This window comes from Leucoraja erinacea, chromosome 15 (genome assembly GCF_028641065.1).
Source record: "Leucoraja erinacea ecotype New England chromosome 15, Leri_hhj_1, whole genome shotgun sequence".
NCBI lineage: Eukaryota > Metazoa > Chordata > Chondrichthyes > Rajiformes > Rajidae > Leucoraja > Leucoraja erinaceus.
In genome coordinates, this window is record NC_073391.1 from 26,389,642 (window position 1) to 26,411,118 (window position 21,477).

The 21,477-nt window shown below is 42.0% G+C and overlaps 1 protein-coding gene across 1 annotated transcript in view; it reads right to left on the reverse strand.

Annotated features, from left to right (window-relative positions):
• The window catches only part of cacul1 (CDK2 associated cullin domain 1), an 85,189-nt gene that overhangs the window by 23,058 nt on the left and 40,654 nt on the right, over window positions 1-21,477 (reverse strand). The window contains exons 6-7 of the mRNA XM_055646940.1: window positions 11,823-11,925; window positions 8,626-8,715 (exon numbers count right to left, since the gene is read on the reverse strand). Coding sequence (XP_055502915.1) covers window positions 8,626-8,715; window positions 11,823-11,925 — 193 coding nt within the window. The remainder of the gene's footprint in view (window positions 1-8,625; window positions 8,716-11,822; window positions 11,926-21,477) is intronic.

Below are 21,477 nucleotides of genomic sequence, written 5' to 3' on the forward strand. Positions count from 1 at the left end.
ACACCCACCACCCTTTGTGTGAAAAGGTTACCCTTCGGATGCCTATTAAATCTTTTCCCCTTCGCCTTGAACCTATGTCCTCTGGTCCTCGATTGCCCTACTCTGAGCAAGAGACTCTGTCCATCTACCCGGTCTATTCCTCATGATTTTGTACATTATTTATGGTAAATACAGAGGAGAAATACTCATTTAGGATTTTGTCCATCCCCTGTGGCACCACACAAGGAGATTGAGAACGTGTCCTGGTGTTGAGGCAACAACCTTTCTCTCAACGCCAGCAAGACAAAGATGATCGTGATCAGGAAGCGAGTTTACATTGACGGCACTGAAATAGAGATGACAATTCCTAGGAGTAAATATCAGCAACAACTTGTCCTGGACCACTCGTATTGAAGCAACGACCAAGAAAGCACACCAACACCTCTACTTCCTCAGAAGACTTAGGAAGTTCAGCATGTCCCAACAACATTCAACTTCTACAGATGCACTGTAGAAAGAGTTTTATCAGGATGCATTACAGCTTGGTTTGGGAACAGCTCCATCCAAGACCGCAAGAATATGCAGCGATTGTGGACACTACCGAGACCATCACACAAACCAACCTCCTTTCCATCGACTCCATTTACAAGTTCACAAGTTATAGGAGTAGAATTAGTCCATTTGGCCCATCGCGTCTACTCCGCCATACAATCATAGCTGATCTCTGCTTCCTAATCCCATTTTCCTGCCTTCTCCCCATAACCCTTGATACCCGTTATAATCAAGAATTTGTCTATCTCTGCCTTAAAAAATATCTACTGACTTGGCCTTCACAGCCCTCTTTGGCAATGACTTTCACAGATTAACTCCCCTCTGACTAAAGAAGTCCCTCCTCACCTCCTTTCTTAAAGAGCACCCTTTAATTCTGAGGCTATGACCTCTGGTCGTAGACTCTCCCACCAGTGAAAACATCCTTTCCACATCCACTCTATCTATGCCTTTCATTCTTCTGAAAGTTTCAATGAGGTCCCCCTCAACCTTCTAAACTCCAGCGAGAAGAGGTCCAGTGCTGTCACATGCTCATCATATGCTAACCCACTCATTCCTGGGATCATTCTTGTAAACCTCCTCTGGACCCTCTCCAGAGCCAGCACATTCTTCCTTAGATATGGGCCCCAGATTTACTCACAGTACTCCAATTGCAGCCTGACCAGTGCCTTTGGAGCCTCATCTCTTGATCTCTCGGCAAGGCCAGCAGCATAATTAAGGACGAGTCGTATATTGGCCACCTCCTCTTCTGCCCTCTCCCATTGGGCGAAAGGTACAGTGTCAAAAGGTTTCATGTAATCTCAGAAATTTATGTTGAGGTCGGAGTCGGAGTCAGAGTCGGGACTTTTTAACCGTCTCCGACTCCAGCATCACCAAAGTTGCTCCGTCTCGACGACTCTGACTCCACAGCCCTGCCCGAAACCTTCTCTTGCCGCTTGATGTGAAGTACCTTGCACTGACAGGTCATTTGGAAGTGGTTAAGCTGTCTTGTATGTCTGCTGCACTCTGTTCATATCTTGCAAGCATAGAGTAAGGAGAGTACAACAGCACAATATGCCTTCTATTTCACCATTAGGTCGATTTCTCTTCATTCCTACAATTTATTTCTCAGTATTGCAAAAGCAGAGTTAGTTTTTGCTATCCTGTTGTCTTTGTCATGAATGTCGGCTGTTCTTCAAAGAAAGTAGTCAATGTATATGAACTTCTCCACTACTGGCAGGATAAGGCATGGTTTTGGTCAATCACCATAAGACATTAATGCCGAGAGCCCAATGGGTATACCGTGGAACATCAAAGTGACAAAAAAGTTCCTTTTTATTGCAAATAGTCACTTCCCACTCTTGTTTGGAACTGTTACTTATCACAATACTTATAATCTGGGTATACTAGAGTGATCATTAGAGCCAGGATTTTGCCATAAATGCCTTTTCATGGATTTTTCGATGATTTCACCAGGATGCCTTTTTCACGATCAAGTGTCTAAATCAGCCTTTTTTTTGCCGTTTTGAAAAGGTCGTGCTATTTTCTCTAGTCGTACCATGATTACAATGACGTTTTCGATGTTAATATTAATGTTATTATTAACGTGTTGACATAGTATAACTCACAAGTAAACTTTCACCACCGGGGCAAAACCGGGGGTGCCACCGTCAGTCTTTCATTCATTTGTGCCGCTGCTCGCTGGTTCAGTCTTCTCCAAGATCTATTTAAGAAAGAACTGCAGACGCTGGAAAAATCGAAGATAGACAAAAAATGCTGGAGAAACTCAATGTGTGAGGCAGCATTTATGGAGAGAAGGAATAGACAAAGTTTTGGGTCGAGACTCTTCTTCAGACTAATGTGGGGGGGGGGGGGGGGGGGGGGGAGACGGGTAAAAGAAAGGAAGAGGCGGAGACAGTAGGACTACAAGGAGAGCTGGGAAGGGGAGGGGGAGGAGGGAGAAGATAAGGGCTATCTCAAATTTGAGAAATCAATGTTGATACCACTAGGGTGTAGACTACCCAAGCTAAATATGGATCTCAATAGATGAGATAACCGATGCTGTGGGGAGATATGTTGCCAATGTGGTCATCTGTACACTAAAGGCAGGTCAACCATCAAAGGAGTATTTGTTGACATGGGAAGTATTGGAGAAGTCAAACCGCTCAACTATTGCTCAGTTGTTTACATCTTCACTTGCTGTTCTTTGGCCAGAAAGTATAAAACACGAGAATGTTCTTCTGTTTGTGACAAAGTTTTATTCCCCAAAATGTTGCATTTGACATGCTTAGCTCAAGGACTTCATAAAATTGCCAAGCACAGACATAGCTTGTTTCCAAATGTCAATCCCTTAGGCAATGTCAAGAAAATCTTCCTCAAAGTACCGTCACGAGTACAGTTGTTCAAGGAAATGGCACGAGAGATTCCGCTACCTCCTCGGCCCGTTTTGACTAGGTGGGGTACATGGCTCTCTGCTGTACTCTACTATGCTGCAAATTTTTAAAAGATAAAAGAAATCAACTGTTTTAAAGAAGAAGAATCTGCTGCAGTCAGAATCATCAGTAAAATCATGCAGAAAAAGTCCCTCCACCGCGATCTTGTGTTTATTGCTTCCAATTTTGCAAACTTCCCACAAGCTACCCTTGAGAAACGTGGCGAAACATTAGTGAATAATTTGCAAGTTTTCAACAAAGTAACTGACGATATTCGTAAAGTTCTTGGCAATGTAGGTAAAGACATACAACGAAAATGTGAGAGACTGATTTTAGCTAGCAAAGATCTTGAAGAAATACAAAACATAGCTAAGATTCTCAAACTTAGTTGTAATGCACAAGATATCAACAAGAATATAGTCAGTAGCATGTTTCGGGTATGCACCAGTGACCTCAGCTGGGGTGAAATAAGTTTTTCACAACTGAAGCATATTTTGTCTGACAGACGGTATAGTTTACCACCAGATAATATGAGAAATAAATACTAGTAATGATGTGCAACCAGGCAACTTTGGTCATTTAATGTAGTATACCTTTACATTATTATTTGTAACCATATTTTGGTGGTGGAAATAAATGCCTTTTTAAGCCGTATGTCAATAAATGCCTTTTTCCTGCCTTTTTTAAAATTTTATTTTGCCTTTTTACCTCCCTATTACAGACTTTTAGTGCCTAAGCATCCTGGCTCTAGTGATCATGCATCTAAAATAATGCCCCATTTAACATTCCCACATGATTTGACGGAGAAAGAAGCAGCTAAGATAACCGTCCAGGACATTCTTGAAGAAGATTCCAATGAAATTTCTTGAAGTAGACATGGCCAATAACCCAATATCAAAAGCTTTTTCCATGTGTGAATAAAAAAGACTCATGCAAGAGGAGTTTTCTCCCCAATGCCCAATAAAAAGTTCTCAGTAATCCCTATTGCAATAGTCAAATGATGCCACGATATTAAAAGGCAGTCGCTCTCACTTGTGGAACTCTTACACTTTTGCCTGTTTGTGGACAAAGGCTCTGCCGAGTTTCAGGGATAAATAGTTCAGGTAGAATTCAAATTGAGCACGATGAGTATGTTTGATCAATGTGCTGCTCAATAGCACTGCGGACATCACATTCCTTCACTTTGCTGATTGAGTGGTGATGCAACAGTCACTGTGAATGAGACAAGCTTGAGAAATTCTCCACATCTCTGTAAATAGTTTGAGTCATAATTTAGTTGGTAACTCGTATCCACAATCTGTATTGATCATGAACTTGGTCATTTCTAATATCAGATAAACTTAACTAAATTTTCTCTGGACAGGAAATTGTGATGGTAGGGCTGCTAGAAGTCAGATAGACATAGACATAGAAAATAGGTGCAGGAGGAGGCCATTCGGCCCTTCGAGCCAGCATCGCCATTCATTGTGATCATGGCTGATTGTCCCCAATCAATAACCCGTGCCTGCCTTCTCCCCATATCCCTTCATTCCACTAGCCCCTAGAGCTCTATCTAACTCTCTCTTAAATCCATCCAGTGACTTGGCCTCCACTGGAATTCCATAAATTCACAACTCTCTGGGTGAAAACATTTTTTCTCACCTCAGTCTTAAATAACCTCCCCTTTATTCTAAGAGTGTGGCCCCTGGTTCTGGACTCGCCCAACATTGGGAACATTTTTTCTGCATCTAGCTTGTCCAGTCCTTTATAATTGTATATGTTTCTATAAGACCCCATCCCCCTCATCCTTCTAAACTCCAGTGACTAGAAGCCTAGTCTTTTCAATCTTTCCTCATATGACAGTCCCGCCATCCCAGGGATCAATCTCGTGAACCTACGCGCTGCACTGCCTCAATCACAAGGATGTCCTTCCTCAAATTAGGAGACCAAAACTGTACACAATACTCCAGATGTGGTCTCACCAGAGCCCTATACAGAAGAACCTTTTTACTCCTATACTGAAATCCTCTTGTTATGAAGGCCAACATTCCATTAGCTTTCTTCGCTGCATGCTGTACCTGCACACCAACTTTCAGTGACTGGTGTATAAGGACACCCAGGTCTCGCAGCACCTCCCCCTTACCCTAACCTAACCCCATTGAGATAATAATCTGCCCCCTTGTTTTTGCCGCCAACGTGGATAACCTCACATTTATCTACATTATACTGCATTTGCCACGCATCTGCCCACTCACTCAACCTGTCCAGGTCACCCTGTAACCTCCTAACATCCTCTTCACAGTTCACACTGCCACCCAGCTTTATGTCATCCGCAAACCTGCTAGTTTTGCTCCTAATTCCCTCTTCCAAATCATTAATATATATATATGGCAAACAGTTGCGGCCCCAACACCGAGCTGTGCGGCACTCCATTTGCCACTGCCTGCCATTCTGAAAAGGACCCGTTCACTCCTACTCTTTACTTCCTGTCTGCCAACCAGGATACACCATCAATAAAAATACTGATGCCGGAAATATGAAATAAAAACAAAGTATCGGAAACACTCAGCTGGTCAGGCAGCATCTGTGGCAAGAGAAACAGAACTTGCAGACCCTTTACAAAAGATTATCCACTTGGCACTTCTGGCTGAAGAAAGGTTGCGAGCCATACTTTCCACCCACAGATGCTGGATTTTGCTTGTTGTCCATATTATAATCATAAACTGTTTAGCCCTATCCACAATATAGTGCTATCATTCTACAAATGAATTGCAGACAATCAAATGGCACCATTTCATCAGGGTGTCAAATAATCGGTATACTTGGTGAAGTTCCTGTGGGAAATTAATCATACAATAGCAAGGTGAAGGGATAAACCACAGCTTGAGGTTAGTAGATAATGTTCCACATCAGGTGCCGATGGCTCATGGCATCCCACAGATGCCTCATTTGGTTGTCACACGAGGAATCTATTCTATTTGACGCACCAAGCAAAGTAAAATAACATGAACTACGAGCTGGCCACATTTAGGAATAATGACATGAATAGATCTAACAATGATGGTGAGATTTGTGAACAGATCAAGTTCTTTAATTAATTTATCTACCATACAGTGCCCTCCATAATGTTTGGGACAAAGACCATTCATTTATTAGTTTGCCTCTGTACACCACAATTTGAGATTTGTAATAGGGGAAAAAAAAAAAAAAAAAAAAAAATCACATGTGATGGTCATGTCAGATTTTAATAAAGGCTAATTTTTTTTTCATTTTGGTTTCACCATGTAGAAATTACAACAGTGTTTATACATAGTCTCCCCATTTCAGGGCAGCATAATGTTTGGGACACAGCAATGTCATGTAAATTAAAGTAGTCATGCTTAGTATTTTGTTGCATATCCATTGCATGCATTGACTGCCAGTTCATTGGCTATATTTAAGAGTTAGATGTGGCCCTTGTGGCTAAGGGGATCAGGGGTATGGAGAGAAGGCAGGTACTGGATACTGAGTTGGATGATCAGCCATGATCATATTGAATGGCGGTGCAGGCTCGAAGGGCCGAATGGCCTACTCCTGCACCTAAATTTCTATGTTTCTAAAGTCTGAGATTCATGGGCATCACCTGTTGCTGAGGGTGTTCTCTGATGATGCTCTCCCAGGCCTGTACTGCAGCCATCTTTAGCTTATGCTTGTTTTGGGGGCTTGTCCCCTTCAGTTTTCTCGTCAGCATATAAAAGGCATGCTCAATTATGTTCAGATCGGGTGATTGACTTGGCCACTCAAGAATTGACCATTTTTTAGCTTTGAAAAACTCCTTTGTTGGTTAAGCAGTATGTTTGGGATCAATGTCTTTCTGTAGAATGAACTGCCAGCCAATGAGTTGAGGCATTTGTTTGAACGACCAGAAACGATGTGTCTTCTAAGACAGTTCCTGACGGGCCGCACTGCCAGAAAGCACAGCCGGAGGCTTTTATCGAGGCGCCGCGGTCTCGATGCCTCCCGAATCGCCACGTGGAAGCCCGGGTTAGGGCCCAGCCGACTTTCTTTGACGTTCATTGGCACAACTTTGTCCTCATGTTGATAAATAACAATAAAAATTTCCAAAGGTGATGGAAAGACTGGAGGAAAGACTCTGTGCTGAGAGCCCTCCTATACCTACATTAATAAGGAGGCAATTTAACACACCCGAGTAATTACAAACATCTGTGAAGCCAAGTATCCCAAACATTATGGTACCCTGAAATGGGGGGGACTATGTATAAACACTGTTGTAATTTCTATATGGTAGGCAAAAATGCTGGAGAAACTCAGCGGGTGAGGCAGCATCTATGGAGCAAAGAAAATAGGCAAAATTTCGGGTCGCGACCCTTCTTCAGACATTTCTACATGGTGAAACCAAAATGTATCAAAATACCTTCTAATAAAATCTGACAACGTGCACTTTAACCACATGTGATTTTTTTTTTCTATTACAAATCTCAAATTGTGGAGTACAGAAGCAAATAAATAAATGATGGGTCTTTGGCCCAAACATTATGGAGGCACTGTTTGTGTTACAAGCCTCATCGAGAATCCATCCAGTTGAGGATGGATCAGTAATGATGCTCTTTGGCAAAGTGTCTATCAAGACCTTTCACTAAGTCCATGCACATCCTATGCCCTCACCATCTTTGGCTCTTTTTCAAGTGGAATTCAATGTGCAAGTATTCTAATTCATCAGCTGAGGTAGCGCTTGAATACATCTCCTTGTCGTACTGACCTTTTTCGGGAAGGGGGTAAAGGAGGAAAAGTTATGCGCAGATTTTCAACGTTGATCAGATTTAACCAGTTGTTCTTTTTGATAATCCATGGTTTCATGCTGATCATTAGCAATACTAGTTCTTGAATAGTTTTTTTTTTTAATTAAGTAATTTGGTTAGAAAACTAATCAACTTGAAATTCCTCAAATTTTACCTAGATATCCTGAAACCATCTCAAGGACACACTGGTCTTTGCAAGAACCTGACCGACAGCTGCCCCAATAAAGTGACCCATATCATTTTTTTATCCAAACATCCCAGTTGTATGCTTGGTCGGCCCCCAAAATTAAGGCCTTTGTGACTAAGATGCAGTTAGGTCTAATTTGTGCCCTTCACGAAAAAGAAACTATCGTATTTATAGCCCACACAAAAAAAAAAATCAATCTTACTCAACATCAATCAGACAATTGGTAAAATCCATGCATGCAAATGGAGTGAATTAGTAAGAGGTTGTGTACCACGTTATCAGTCGTGCTGTAAAAAAAGTGTCGCCTCAATACATAATCTCATGTGGCTTTGAATCAGACCAGAAACTACCAGCTATAAAAACTAAAATAGAACTCTTAAATTGCGATCCATGTCCGAAAACCACACATTACCTCTAATTAAGGGTATCAATAATATTTACTTTTTTGATTAGCTAATGTGTTGTTGGTTGATAAGACCAACTTGTAATATTCCACCAAAGCTCAAGAACAGAAAGCAATAAATCAACCACTATATAAGACTATGGTTAAATATTTTAGAAATTGTGAGGATACAAGATAAAGGAAAATATATGCACAAAATTATGAAGAATGGTGTATTCAGAGCTTAAGAATAATGCTCCCCAAGGTTATTTCACAAGATAAGAGGCTAACAGTTTAGCCGTGAATATTTTTTTCCTAAAAAACATAGAAGGCACTTACCAGGTCTAAGTGTGTATAAGCCTTTAACTATATTTGCCATGATTGAAGGAGTGATCTGAAATGGAGTTGACTGAGCTTCTATTAGCAAAGCTGAAACAAAAGTAGAAAAGATATTGTCAAAGTCATAGAACACTTAAACCTTCGGCCCAACTTGTTTACGTCGACCAAGGTGCCTACCTGAGCTAGTCCCACTTGCTCATCTTTGGCCCATATCCCTCTAAACCTTTTCCATTTAAATACTTGTCCCATTGTCTTTTAAACATTGAACCCAAATGTACAGCTTCTTCTGGTAGCTCTTTGCATTTACTCAGCACCCCATGTGCAAATGTTGTCCCTCAGGGCCCCCCCCCCCCCCCCCCCCCCCCCCCCCCCCCCCCCCCCCCCCCCCCCCCCCCCCCCCCCCCCCCCCCCCCCCCCCCCCCCCCCCCAGTAGACAAAACAGTAGACAGAGCACCAATCCCAGTAGCAGTTTGCTAGTCACAGACCTCCAATCTGAATAACAATCCTCCACTACTATCCATGACACTTACCATGAAGCCAATTTTATCTGCAATTAACTAGAATGCCCTGGATCCTACCTGGTCTAACCTTCTGCACCAGTCTATCATGCATGACCTTGATAAAACCTTGCTAAAGTCTACAAAGTCCACTGCCCTGCCTTCATCAAGCTTCAGTCACTTCTTCAAACAATTCAAATTCAAGAGATAATTTTCCATGCACAAAGACATACTAGCTATCCCTAACCAATCCTTGCATTTCAAAATGCAGGTCTATCCCACTCTCAGAATCCCCTCCCGTAACTTTCCCACCACTGATGTTAGGCTCTCATCATACTAGTGGTCCTGGCTTAACCCTTGTTAAATAAAGATTGAAATTTTCCAATCTTTAGATTTTTGGGCAAGTGCAACACAGGAATTCACAAATGGGAGAATACAGATGTGTGGAGGAACTGAAGGAACTTAAGGAAAGCAACAGAAGTTTAAATTCTTTAAATACAGCATGCCAACAAAACCTCACCAAAATGATGAGTGTGAAAACTAGATAGGTTGAAGTTGTCTAGACTGGACATTTGGAGGTGTATACAATTACAAGGAGACTAAAGAGGTAGTGTCCATTTCATTTTGCTATAGGTCCCAAATTTGAAGGCACAAGTTTAAGATAACCAGTAGAAGAAAAAAATATTTTCACCTTGAGGATAGGGTACCAGAATTCACCCGAAAAGGTGGTAGTGACACAATCCCCCACAATATTTATCAAGGACCTAGATCTGTACTCGAGGACTTGGGACCTGCAGGATGCTGGGTAGTGGGCTTGCTTGACAGAAGCTACCTTTTGCGTAATATTTTTTTTCAGATTCCAGATTAACAATTCTTTGAGAAGTGTGTGAAATCTGGAACTGTAAATGAGAACTTATTGCTCATCTTCACCTGGCTTCTGAACCATTAACCACCACCACCTGCCAATCTCATCCAATTGACAATAGACACCAGGTGCAGTAGTAGGCCAATTCAGCCCTTCGAGCCAGCAACCGCCATTCGTGATCATGGCTGATCATCCACAATCAGTACCCGTTCCTGCCTTCTCCCCATATCTCCTGACTCCGCTATCTTTAAGAGCTCAATCTAACTCAGTCTTGAAAGCATACAGAGAATTGGCCTCCACTGCCTTCTGAGGCAGATAATTTCACAGATTTACAGCCCTCTGTGTGAAGATGTTTTTCCTCATCTTTATTCTAAATGGTTTACCCCTTATTCTTAAATTGTAGCCCCTGGTTTTGGACTCCCCCAACATCAGGAACATGTTTCCTGCCTCTAGCATGTCCAAACCCTTAATAATCTTATGTTTCAATAAGATCAATTATAATTTAATACATCCTCATTGTTACACTGAAATTCCAGTCTAAATTCGGCACTCAATGCTGTAGTGTGCTTAATCTTGAAGGGAATACTAATTTACAGTCAAACTATCACACAGGAGACCCATGGAAAAGAACAATCATTCAAATGGTTATCTCTACAACACTTCTACCTTGCACCCAACCTTACTGGAGCATGAAAACGCAGTACTATCAAATAATAGCGTTATTTCATGTTTATTATATTAGAAAAAAATCTACTTTTTCCACTTAGATTTATGTGATAATATTTAAAGATTCGGATATCAATACATACTCTGGCAACATCACCCAATAACATCCCACTCAGTAGACTGTGCAGCTCATTTATTTTCTAGCTATCCTTCTGTACATTTTGTTCTTTTGTACATTTTGTCCTTTTGTACATGCTCTAATGCAGGCATTTCTATTTTGAAATTTTGAAATGTGACATAAAATTTTACACTACAAATTTTGAGCCCTGAAATGTATTTTTAACCCTCAGTGTAAACACTAAAGATTTTTACTCACCTATTCTAAAATGTCACATACCAATAGCTTACAAAAATTACAATGCAATTAGTCTTCAAAGTATTATCATCTCAAAGTGTCCAAAACCACAGCAAAACCTTTCAATATAAAATCACATTTCTAGTATAAAATTAGTTTACCTGCACAAATTGAAAACTGATTCAAGGTCAACTTTAAATTGTTTGTTAAATCTCCTTTCTCTTTTGCTCTTTTCTTTCAGATATATTGAGAAAATCGCCTACCGTTGAGTAATCAGGGACTTTCCATTTACCTGGAAGCTATTATTTTTCCTTTCGCTTATTATGACGTTTTAGACTACTTGGATCATGAAGGTATATGTAGCTATCCTTCCAGCTCTAAATGTGGATATAAAATCTGCCTGGAGTTATATTAAATAAACTGAGGTTTTGCATTAGAATAATAACCCAAGAAACAAAATGAAAGCCAATCCAAATGAAATCTGACTATTTTTCTGAAAGAAAGAAATGAAGCAAGTATAAAGAGCTGAAGTCATTAATTTGTAGTAACAATCTAAATATCGCACATAGTACATATAAAATAAAAAAATTGTCAATGCAGATATTAAAATAACATATTCCCAGTTGCATCCAGGGAACCAAATGATAACATGTTAATAGTGAAGGCCAGGCTTTAGAAAAGGCACATATTTCCTTTCAAGATGGTATTTCAAATTGATGCGAAACACAAGTAGCACTGTATTCAAGGTTAATTCTGAAGCCGTCCCATAATTAAACTAACTCTGGCACAAAAAAAAAGGATCAACAATACTTACGCATTAAGGTGGGAACATGCTTTTCTGCAACCTGTTCTGTAAACAATTTTATGAGGTCATCTCTCAAATCTCTGTTAAGTTTGGTTTCAATGTAAAATTTGTTCTGCAAAGCATGAGAAAAAGTTATCAGCAGGATTTAAAGTTGGAAGTGAGCAATTTTGGGAGGGGCTCATTTTCTGGGCCCCGACCCATGTGCTAGGCATTATTCTGCTTTATTTCAGCTAGATCAAGCAGGTATTCCCTCATTTTGACTGCTCCATTACTTAATCCCAGTCCATGCTGCCACCCATGAATATCAGCCTGGTCAATATTACTGTGATGACCTTCACAGTTAAGCAGGTGCTTTGCTCTTGTTCCCCCCACGGCACCCCCCCCCCCCCCCCCCCCCCTAAAGACCCATCATGTATTTATCTGCCTCTGTACTCCACAATTTGAGATTTGTAATAGAGGGAAAAAAAATCATATGCACATTATCAGATTTTATTAAAGGCCATTTTTATACATTTTGGTTTCACCATGTAGAAATTACAACAGTATTTATACACAGTCCACCCCATTTCAGGGCACCATAACGTTTGAGATGCAATGTCATGTCAATGAAAGTAGTCATGTTTAGTATTTTATTGCATATCCTTTGCATGCAATGACTGCTTGAAGTCTACGACTCATGGACATCCCAGTTGCTGGGTGTCTTCTTCGGTGATGCTCTGCCAGGCCTGTACAGCAGCCATCTTTAGCTTATGCTTGTTTTGGGGATGAGTCCCTTTCAGTTTTCTCTTCAGCATATAAATGGCATGCTCAAATGGGTTCAGATCAGGTGATTGACTTGGCCACTCAAGAATTCACCCTTTTTTAGCTTTGAAAAACTCCTTTGTTGCTTTAGCAGTATGTTTGGGATCATTGTCTTGCTGTAGAATGAACTGCCGGCTGAAGAGTTTTGAGACATTTGTTTGAACTTGAAGAGATAGAATGTGTCTAGACACTTCAGAATTCATTATGCTACAAGCATCAGCAGTTGTATCATCAATGAAGATAAGTGAGCCAGTACGTTGAGCAGCCATACATGCCCAGGGCATAACACCCCCACCACGTGTTTCAGAGATGAGGTGGAATGCTTTGGATCTTGGGCAGTTCCTTCCCTCCTCCATACTTTGCTCTTGCAATCACTCTGATATGTTAATCTCATCTGTCCACAAGACCTTTTTTCCAAAACTGTGGTTGCTCTTTTAAGTACTTCTTGGCAAACTGTAACCTGGCCTCCTATTTTTGCAGCTAACCAGTGGTTTACATCTTGCAGTGTAGCCTCTGTATTTTCTATTCATTAAGTCTTCTGCAGACAGTAGTCATTGACAAATCCCTGAAGAGTGTTTCTGATCTGTCGGACAGTGGATTGGGAGGGGGGGTTCTTTAATTATAGAGAGAATTCTTCTGTCATCAGCTGTGGAGGTCTTCCTTGGCATTAGTAAGCTTGCCACTGCTCTTTCTTCTTAATGATGTTCCAAACAGTTGATTTTGGAAGCCTAAGATTTGGCTGATGTCTCGAACAGTTTTATTCTTGTTTCTCAGTCTCATAATGGCTTCTTTGACTTTCATTGGCACAACTTTGGTCTTCATGTGGATAAAAAGCAATAAAAGTTTCCAAAGGTGATGGAAAGACTGGAGGACAGACTAGGTGCTGAAATTAAATAGGCAATTAAACACACCTGAGCAATTACAAACACCTGTGAAGCCATGTGTCCCAACCATTATGGTGCCCTGAAACGGGGGGGGGGGACTATGTATAAACGCAACTGCAATTTCCACATGGTGAAACCAAAATGTATAAAAATAACCTTTAATAAAATCTAACAATGTGCACTTTAACCACATGTGATTTTTCCTATTACAAATCTCAAATTATGGAGTACAGAGGCAAATAAATAAATGATAGGTTTTGTATGTGTACAGTAAATACTTAGTGTGTGGCTTCTTTTGTTATATTTGACCCAATACATCAGGTATGTATGATGCAGAACAAATGTTGAATGTTCCAATGCGGTTTCATCTCCACTACCCTGCCTCGCCAAAAGAACGTTGGATGAAAAGACTGGACCATTGGCTGAGAGCTGATTACCGTATTTCCCAGCAATGAAGACGCACCTGTGTCGAAGACACACTCCCATTTTGAGGTGGTAAATTTTGAAAAAAGGCTGGCGGGACATAGAATTTCCCACGCTCAAAAAAATAAAAATAAAAATAAAGAAAGTAACAACTCAATTTGCCCAAGGCTTCCAGATCTCCTCCATTCTGAATAACTGAATGGGGTGGGGGGGAGGGTGACAGCAGGTGGAGAGATGGGGAGGAGGGGGAGGGGTAAACGGGAGCACACCGGAGCTTTGAGAAGGAGGGGGTCGGGGATCATGCCAGCAGCTCATTCACTGCTGCCGCGGCGCTCCGTATGTGGAACCATCGCATTGTGGCTGGGGAGGGAAGTAGCTCAAGTGGCTGCGAGCGGCCGCCATTCCTTAAATTCCGACTGCCGCCAGGAGCAGGATATGGCCTCAGATGTTGTGCTGGGTGACACTGCATAGCATGCACTGCCCGGTCTGTGTCTTTCAATGTAGACCGGACAGTGAGGGCACTAGCTCGAGAGCAAAGATCATAGAACGGAGCAGGTCAGTCGGCGATGGATAACAGGACAGCAGATGGATAGTGCGATCAAGGGACCAATTGTGGTTACTCGCGCTGACACAGGAGTAACCTCAATTAGTAGATGAGGTTGGAGGAGGTGCAGGTAAACCTCTGCCTCACCTGGAAAGACTGCTTGGGTCCTTGGATGGAGTCGAGGTGGGAGGTAAAGTGACACGTGTAGCATTTCCTGCGGGTGCAAGGGAAAGTGCCGGGGGGGGGGAGGGAGTGGTTTAGGTGGGAAGGGACAAATTTACCAGGGAGTTACGGAGGGAATGGTCTCCACGGAAAGCAGAAAGGGGAGGAGATGGAAAGATGTGGCCAGTGGTGGGATCCCGTTGGGAGACGGCGAAACCACCCCCTCCCCAGGTACTTTTCCTTGCAAACGCAGGAAAAGCTACACTTGTCGCTTTACCCCCCCCACCTCGACTCCATCCAAGGACCCAAGCAGTCTTTCCAGGAGAGGGAGAGGTTCACCTGCACCTCGTCCAACCTCATCTACTGAATCCACTCTTCCAGGTGTCAACTTCCTTACATCGGCAAGAACAAGCGCAGGCTTGACGATCGCTTCGCCCAACACCTCCGCTCAGTTCGCACTAACCAACCTGATCTCCCGGTGTCTCAGCAATGCAACTCCCCCTCCCAGTCCAAAACTGGCCTTTCTGTCCTGGGCCTCCTCCATTGCCAGAGTGAGGCCTAGTGCAAATTTGAGGAAAAACGCCTCATATTTCGCTTGGGTAGTTTACACCCCAACGGTATGAACATTGACTTCTCTAATTTGAGATAGTCCTTGCTTTCTCCTTCCTTCCCATCCCCAGCTCTCCCACAAGCCTACTCTCCACGCCTCTTCCTTTCTGTTTCCCGCCCGTGACATCAGTCTGAAGAAGGGTCTCGACCCGAAACGTCACCTATTCCTTCTCTCCATAGATGCTGCCTCATCCGCTGAGTGTCTCCAGCATTTTTGTCTACCTTCATTTTTTTCAGCAACTGCAGTTCTTTCTTAAACAAGGTTTTTTTTTTTTGTTTTTAAAAGGTAGCTACCAAACATTTGAAAGATTAAAGAATGGAGGGAATGGGGAACTGGCACAGAAGAGGAGCCGAGGCTAGCATCAATCAGCCATGAGGACTTTAAATGGTGGGAAAGTCTTGATGGGCGAGTATTGCTCCTATGTTCTTGTGTTGTGTGGAAAGAACAGTAAATGAATTGTTGCGTCTCTCCATTGCTAAATAAAATCCTTTGGTGGCCTCTCTACACCTCTGTTGAACCGGAGTGTAAGAGAAGAAATCAGTAAGATTTTCACACATCTTCATGTTATCTTGTGTTCTTTGGAAGTTGCACTGAGCCAAATGTGAACATTTCATAGTTTCCCATTCATAGCACGTTTCCCATTCAGATTCTAGAATCTCTATCAATTCTTCCAAGATAGTTCCTGACGGGCCGCACGTCCAGAAAGCTTCCTGAAGGGCCGCGGCTATGAACTGGGAACGTGGCCCAGAGGCCTTTATCCAGGCGCCGCGGTCTCGCTGCCTCCCGAATGGCCGGGTAGATGGAGGGGGGTGGGGGGACAAAAAGGGGATCCGGCGTGCTCTGTAACTTTGTCAGCACCGTGGGTGGCTGCTATTTGTTCACATTGTGTATGCAAGTAAATAATCTCACTGTGCCTAGTCACATGTGACAATAAAGTATTCCTATTTCTCACCCATCCCCCCCCCTTCTCTCACTTACTTTTACCCCTCCCTCTCCCCTTCCACCTACTTTCCTTCCTCTAGCTTCATAATTCACAACCCTTCAATCCTTCTGTCGCAGGCTTTGTCCTGCCTCTCTTCTCACCATCTTCCCCACCTCCCTTGCACCACCAACAGTCTGATAAAGGGCCGTGACCCGAAGCATTGCCTATCCATGTTCTTCAGAAATGCTGCCTGACCCACTGATTAATCCAGCATTGTGTCTTTTATCCTTACATTGCAAGTTCAACTAGACTGGAACTTCCTAAATCTACACTGGTGTTTAGGTTGCTACCGATAGAAAAGGATGGCAAATCTTTTTCAAATGGTACAAATCAAAACAAATCGGATGCAAATGGTTAACACACAATGAAAATTATTTTACTTGTGTAGATGTGAAATTTGAACCTACTTTCCCAGATGTTAGTCTAAAATCAAAACCATATGTCACCAATACCTACTTAGAATTAACATCCACACATTTTGGCCATACTAACTTATTAGAATATGTGTCATTAGAATTCTGGTGAATAATTCAGTCTTTAGGCATTGTATGTTTAACACTGTTCTGCTATTCTACTAAATCTTACCCGATTTGAACAGCAAGAATAAAATTAACCAAAATATTTTTTAAATATTACTTAAAAATCATTTTTTTGTACAATAATTTACATTGCTGTGCTTATTAGCAAAGGCTGTCTAGTTCTGCAAGTTCAACTAGACTGGAACTTAATCTTTAAATCACATTAATCTTATTCCACAAACCAGACTTTTAAAACAGCAGTGAAGAGAAAGATGTTTACATTTAACTTCAAGAGACTTTTTGATACAATTGTAATATAGTGATTTCAAGTTATCCTCGAAGTAAAGTTACTTATTTACAGAGAATTAAACATTTCCTTCCTTCCAATTACTCTGCAGTAAATATTTGTGTTAAATAAGGTGGGGAGCCTTACTAATCTGCTAATGTAGCTCAACTATGTGGAAAATGCAATTCCAGCAATCCTGTTCTCAAATATCTCAGATTCCAAAAATCTGGCTTATAACATGCACATGTGCTAATGGATTATCATAATTACTGCTCTATTTTGTAGAACATTTCACTTTTAATTTTATTTTTTTTGTGCAGGAGAATGGACATCTTTAGCTTTAAAATGCATTACATTTGAGCAAAGGTATAGATCAACTGATTTAAAAACAAACTGCATATGACAATTCCACCATTCAAATTAATTGCAAACAATCTGAATTAGTCACTAAGTATTATTTCTTCTGACCCTTGCAAACTGAAGAGCTCACTGGAGCTTGTAAATGATTGCCTAACCACCATGGTATTTGGATTCTGTAATGTCAGACTAAATCAGGATGGCATCGGTTTGGTGAGGGTGGAAAGTAAAGAGGAACTCATAAGCAAATTAAATGTACAAAAAGGTCAAACTGTCACCTCATGAAATGAAACTTGCACTGAAATATTCACTGGAATTAGGCAAGTTGTTCCCGTTGCAAATATGATATTCAACAATAAGTCACAATAACCTTTTGCGAAGGAGCAAACACATTTGTCTTAAAGACTTAAATTGGTACAACTGCAAACCAGTGGTCATGCTGCATCATTCCAAAAATATATCTCTCCATAGACAATGATCTGGTAATAAAGAGAAATTAACAATATTGCTCCAAATTATAAGAACACATTCTGCACAGGAGAAGGCTTTTCTCTTTGAATCGTGGCTGTGTTGATATTGGACTGTGATGTTAAGTGAAATCTATTGTTACAATCCAAGCTTAGTTAGTTTCAAAGCAGTCTACCCTAGTTGTTGGCAGATAACCCAAGCCACAATGGCAAGCTTGTTCTGCTGAATCCTTAATCCAACAGCGTTTAGACTAAGTTCCGATAAAATAACGTCTAGATAATTTCTAAAATTTGTAAGGCATTCCATGGCTTTCAATGGAGCTAGAACAGAGATGTATTAATAAAAACGGGAAAAGAACTACTAATTGTCCGTTATTCCTGCCATTTACAAGCGCCAACCCTTGTCCTGCCCATGTATACTCTAATTTTCCCCTCAACCTACAAAACACCTTAAAAACAGTCGTCTTTTGTTACTGAATAAGATTATGATTGATCTGGACGATTTACCTTCCCGATTCCCACAACACTAGATTATTTAAAAATTTAAAAAATCAATTTCAGTCTTGAACACACTTCACAGATCAGCATCTGCAATCCACTGGGGGTTCAGAATTCTGAAGAGATACTCTTCAAAAGCAAAGCCTCCTCATCTCAGTCAGAATAATATCATGTTAACTTGTGATTTCTCCCTTTGGCTCTAAAGGAAACGTTCTAAAGATCTAGCCTACAAACTTGCTTAAACAAGATAATCTCTTGGTCCTCCAAACACCAGAAAACATAGGGTAAATTTATTTAACCTTTCCTCATCCAAGAATTACACTAGCACTGGATTCTTCAGAATTCAAAATTGTGCACAACTCTCCAAATATGAGCCCAGCACAATGATGCAATTATCATAAGATTCTTAAGTGATCGGAACAGAATTAGGCCATTCGGCCCATCAAGTCTACTCCGCCATTCAATCATAGCCGATCTATTTCTCCCTCCTAATCCCATTCTCCTGCCTTCTTCCCATAACCTGACACCCATACTAATCTCTGCTTTAAATATATCCATTGACTTGACCTTCATAGCCTTCTGTGGCAAATAATTCCACAGATTCACCATCCTGACTAAAGAAATTCCTCCTCATCTCCTTCCTAAAACAATGTCCTTTAATTCTGAAGCTATGACCTCTAGTCCTAGCCTCTCCCACTAGTGGAAACATCCTCTCCACATCCACTCTATCCAAGCCTTTCACCATTCTGTATGGATCAACGTCCCCCCCCCCACATTTTTCTATACTCTAGTGAGTGTCCTTGTGGATAAAGGGATCAGGGGGTATGGCGAGAAGGCAGGTACAGGATACTGAGTTGGATGATCAGCCATGATCATACTGAAAGGCGGTGCAGGCTCGAAGGGCCGAATGGCCTACTCCTGAACCTATTTTCTATATTTCTAAACCACCCCCTCTCCTGGCACTTTCCCTTGCAACCGCAGGAAATGCTACACTTGTCGCTTTACCTTCCCCCCTCGACTCCATCCAAGGACCCAAGCAGTCTTTCCAGGTGCGGCAGAGGTTCACCTGCACCTCCTCCAACTTCATCTATTGCATCCGCTGCTCTACATCGGTGAGACCAAGCGTAAGCTTGGCGATCGTTTCACCCAATACCTCCGCTCGGTCCGCAATAACCAACCTGATCTCCCGGTGGCTCAGCACTTTAACTCCCCCTCCCATTCCGAATCTGACCTTTCTGTCCTGGGCCTCCTCCAGGGCCAGAGTGAGGCCCACCGTAAATTGGAGGAGCAGCAACTCATATTTCGCTTGGGCAATTTACACCCCAGCGGTATGAACATTGACTTCTCCAATATCAGGTAGTCCCTGCTTTCGCCATCTTTCCCTTCCCAGCTCTCCCACAGCCTACTGACTACGCCTCTTCCTTTCTTCTTCCTGCCCCCAGCCCCACATCAGTCTGAAGAAGGGTCTCGACCCAAAACGTCACCATTTCCTTCGCTCCATAGATGTTGCCTCACCCGCTGAGTTTCTCCAACATTGTCTACCTTAAATTTAGTTGCGTCTGGTTGGGCAACTATGGTAGGGTGAAGATTATTCCATGCTTTAATTGTGCGGGGGAACTCCATGGAGCAGCCAGCATCTCTAATTGGGTGACGTTTCAGGTAGAGACCCTTCTTTAGACTCCCTCTGGTTTTAGTGTTTTTAGTTTAATTTAAAGAAAGAGCGCGGAAACAGGCCCTTCGGCCCACCGAGTCCACGCCGACCACCTGTACACTAGTTCTATCCCACACATTAGCCACGCAAGTCAAGAATCAAATTTCTATTCTTCCACGTTCCAGTTAGAACAATGAAATCCTTACTTGCAGCAGCACATCAGAAAATGTAAACATAGTACTCTGTAAACAATGTTATAAACAATGTTATAAACGAGAAAACAAAACAGTGTATATTCATGTGTGTGCGATATACACACACATTCCCTCCTGGGATTAATAAACACACACACACACAGCCTGTCGGCACGCAGCCACATTGAGGCCGTACACAGTGCCTCAACGGGCGTACGCAGCGTCTTGACGTCGTATGCATCGTCTTGACGTCCTTCGCAGCGACTTGACGGAATAGCCTAGCAAGCGGCGTTGCGTGACGACATCACCGCCCGGCGTGCCATTGCGTGATGTAGTCACCGCCCGACGCCATGTGACGTCCAAATTCAGTCGGCCCGCCTATCGGGGCCAGCCCTGCACAACTCCATATGCCTCCGCGGTTTGAATTTAACATTAACGGTCCGTTTTCCTTGTTTCTGAAAACTCGTGCATACGTTTCTTTTTCCCCCCAATGAGCCAATTAAAATGCCCTGTCAGCAAAGGAGACTGCCGACGGCTACCTCGACTACCTATAACTACATGGCGACCCCACTACCACTGCACTAAGAGTTCAAAAGAACTATGCCAACCAAGTTTTACTCGCGGAAAACTGATTGCCGAGATAAAAATCAACATCAGTCAACTATCAAAGCGGGTACAAGAACCCACAGTCCATTGTGACTTGGATTTACTTGTTTGTATACTGTATTGCAGCATGCATGGCATGAATGTAGTTAGCAAATGTGAGAAATAGCTCATCTACCTTTTGTAGTAATTTCTTGGGGGGGTGGGGAAGAATAGGAGATGGGACAAAATAGAGATGAGACAAAAATTATACTATGTAAATGAAGAATGATGTTTCAATTATAATCACATTTTGGGTAAAAGCAAGAATATTGATAAAAACTGAAGCTATTTAGTTTACACTTTCAAAGGATACAAAAATGGAAATTAGACATTTCCCTGTGAAGGACCTCTACCATTCAATATGATTGTGATTGATCCAATCAGCAGCTTCAACAGCATCTTAGCACTCCTTTCCCATAACCAACAATTCTTCTACCTGCCAGACTGGAACCAGATTGGAACCGTATAAATAGGGGTGTAGAAAGAGCTTTAAACGAAATAGTGGGGGGGGGGGGGGGGGGGGGGTTGGAAATTGGAAGTATAAGAGTGTTAAAGGGAAAGAGTGCAGGAAATGTTACAGGTCTCCCAAATTAATGGGACGGAAAGTTCAAGGGGTAAGAGAGTAAGGTTGGGTGAAATCGG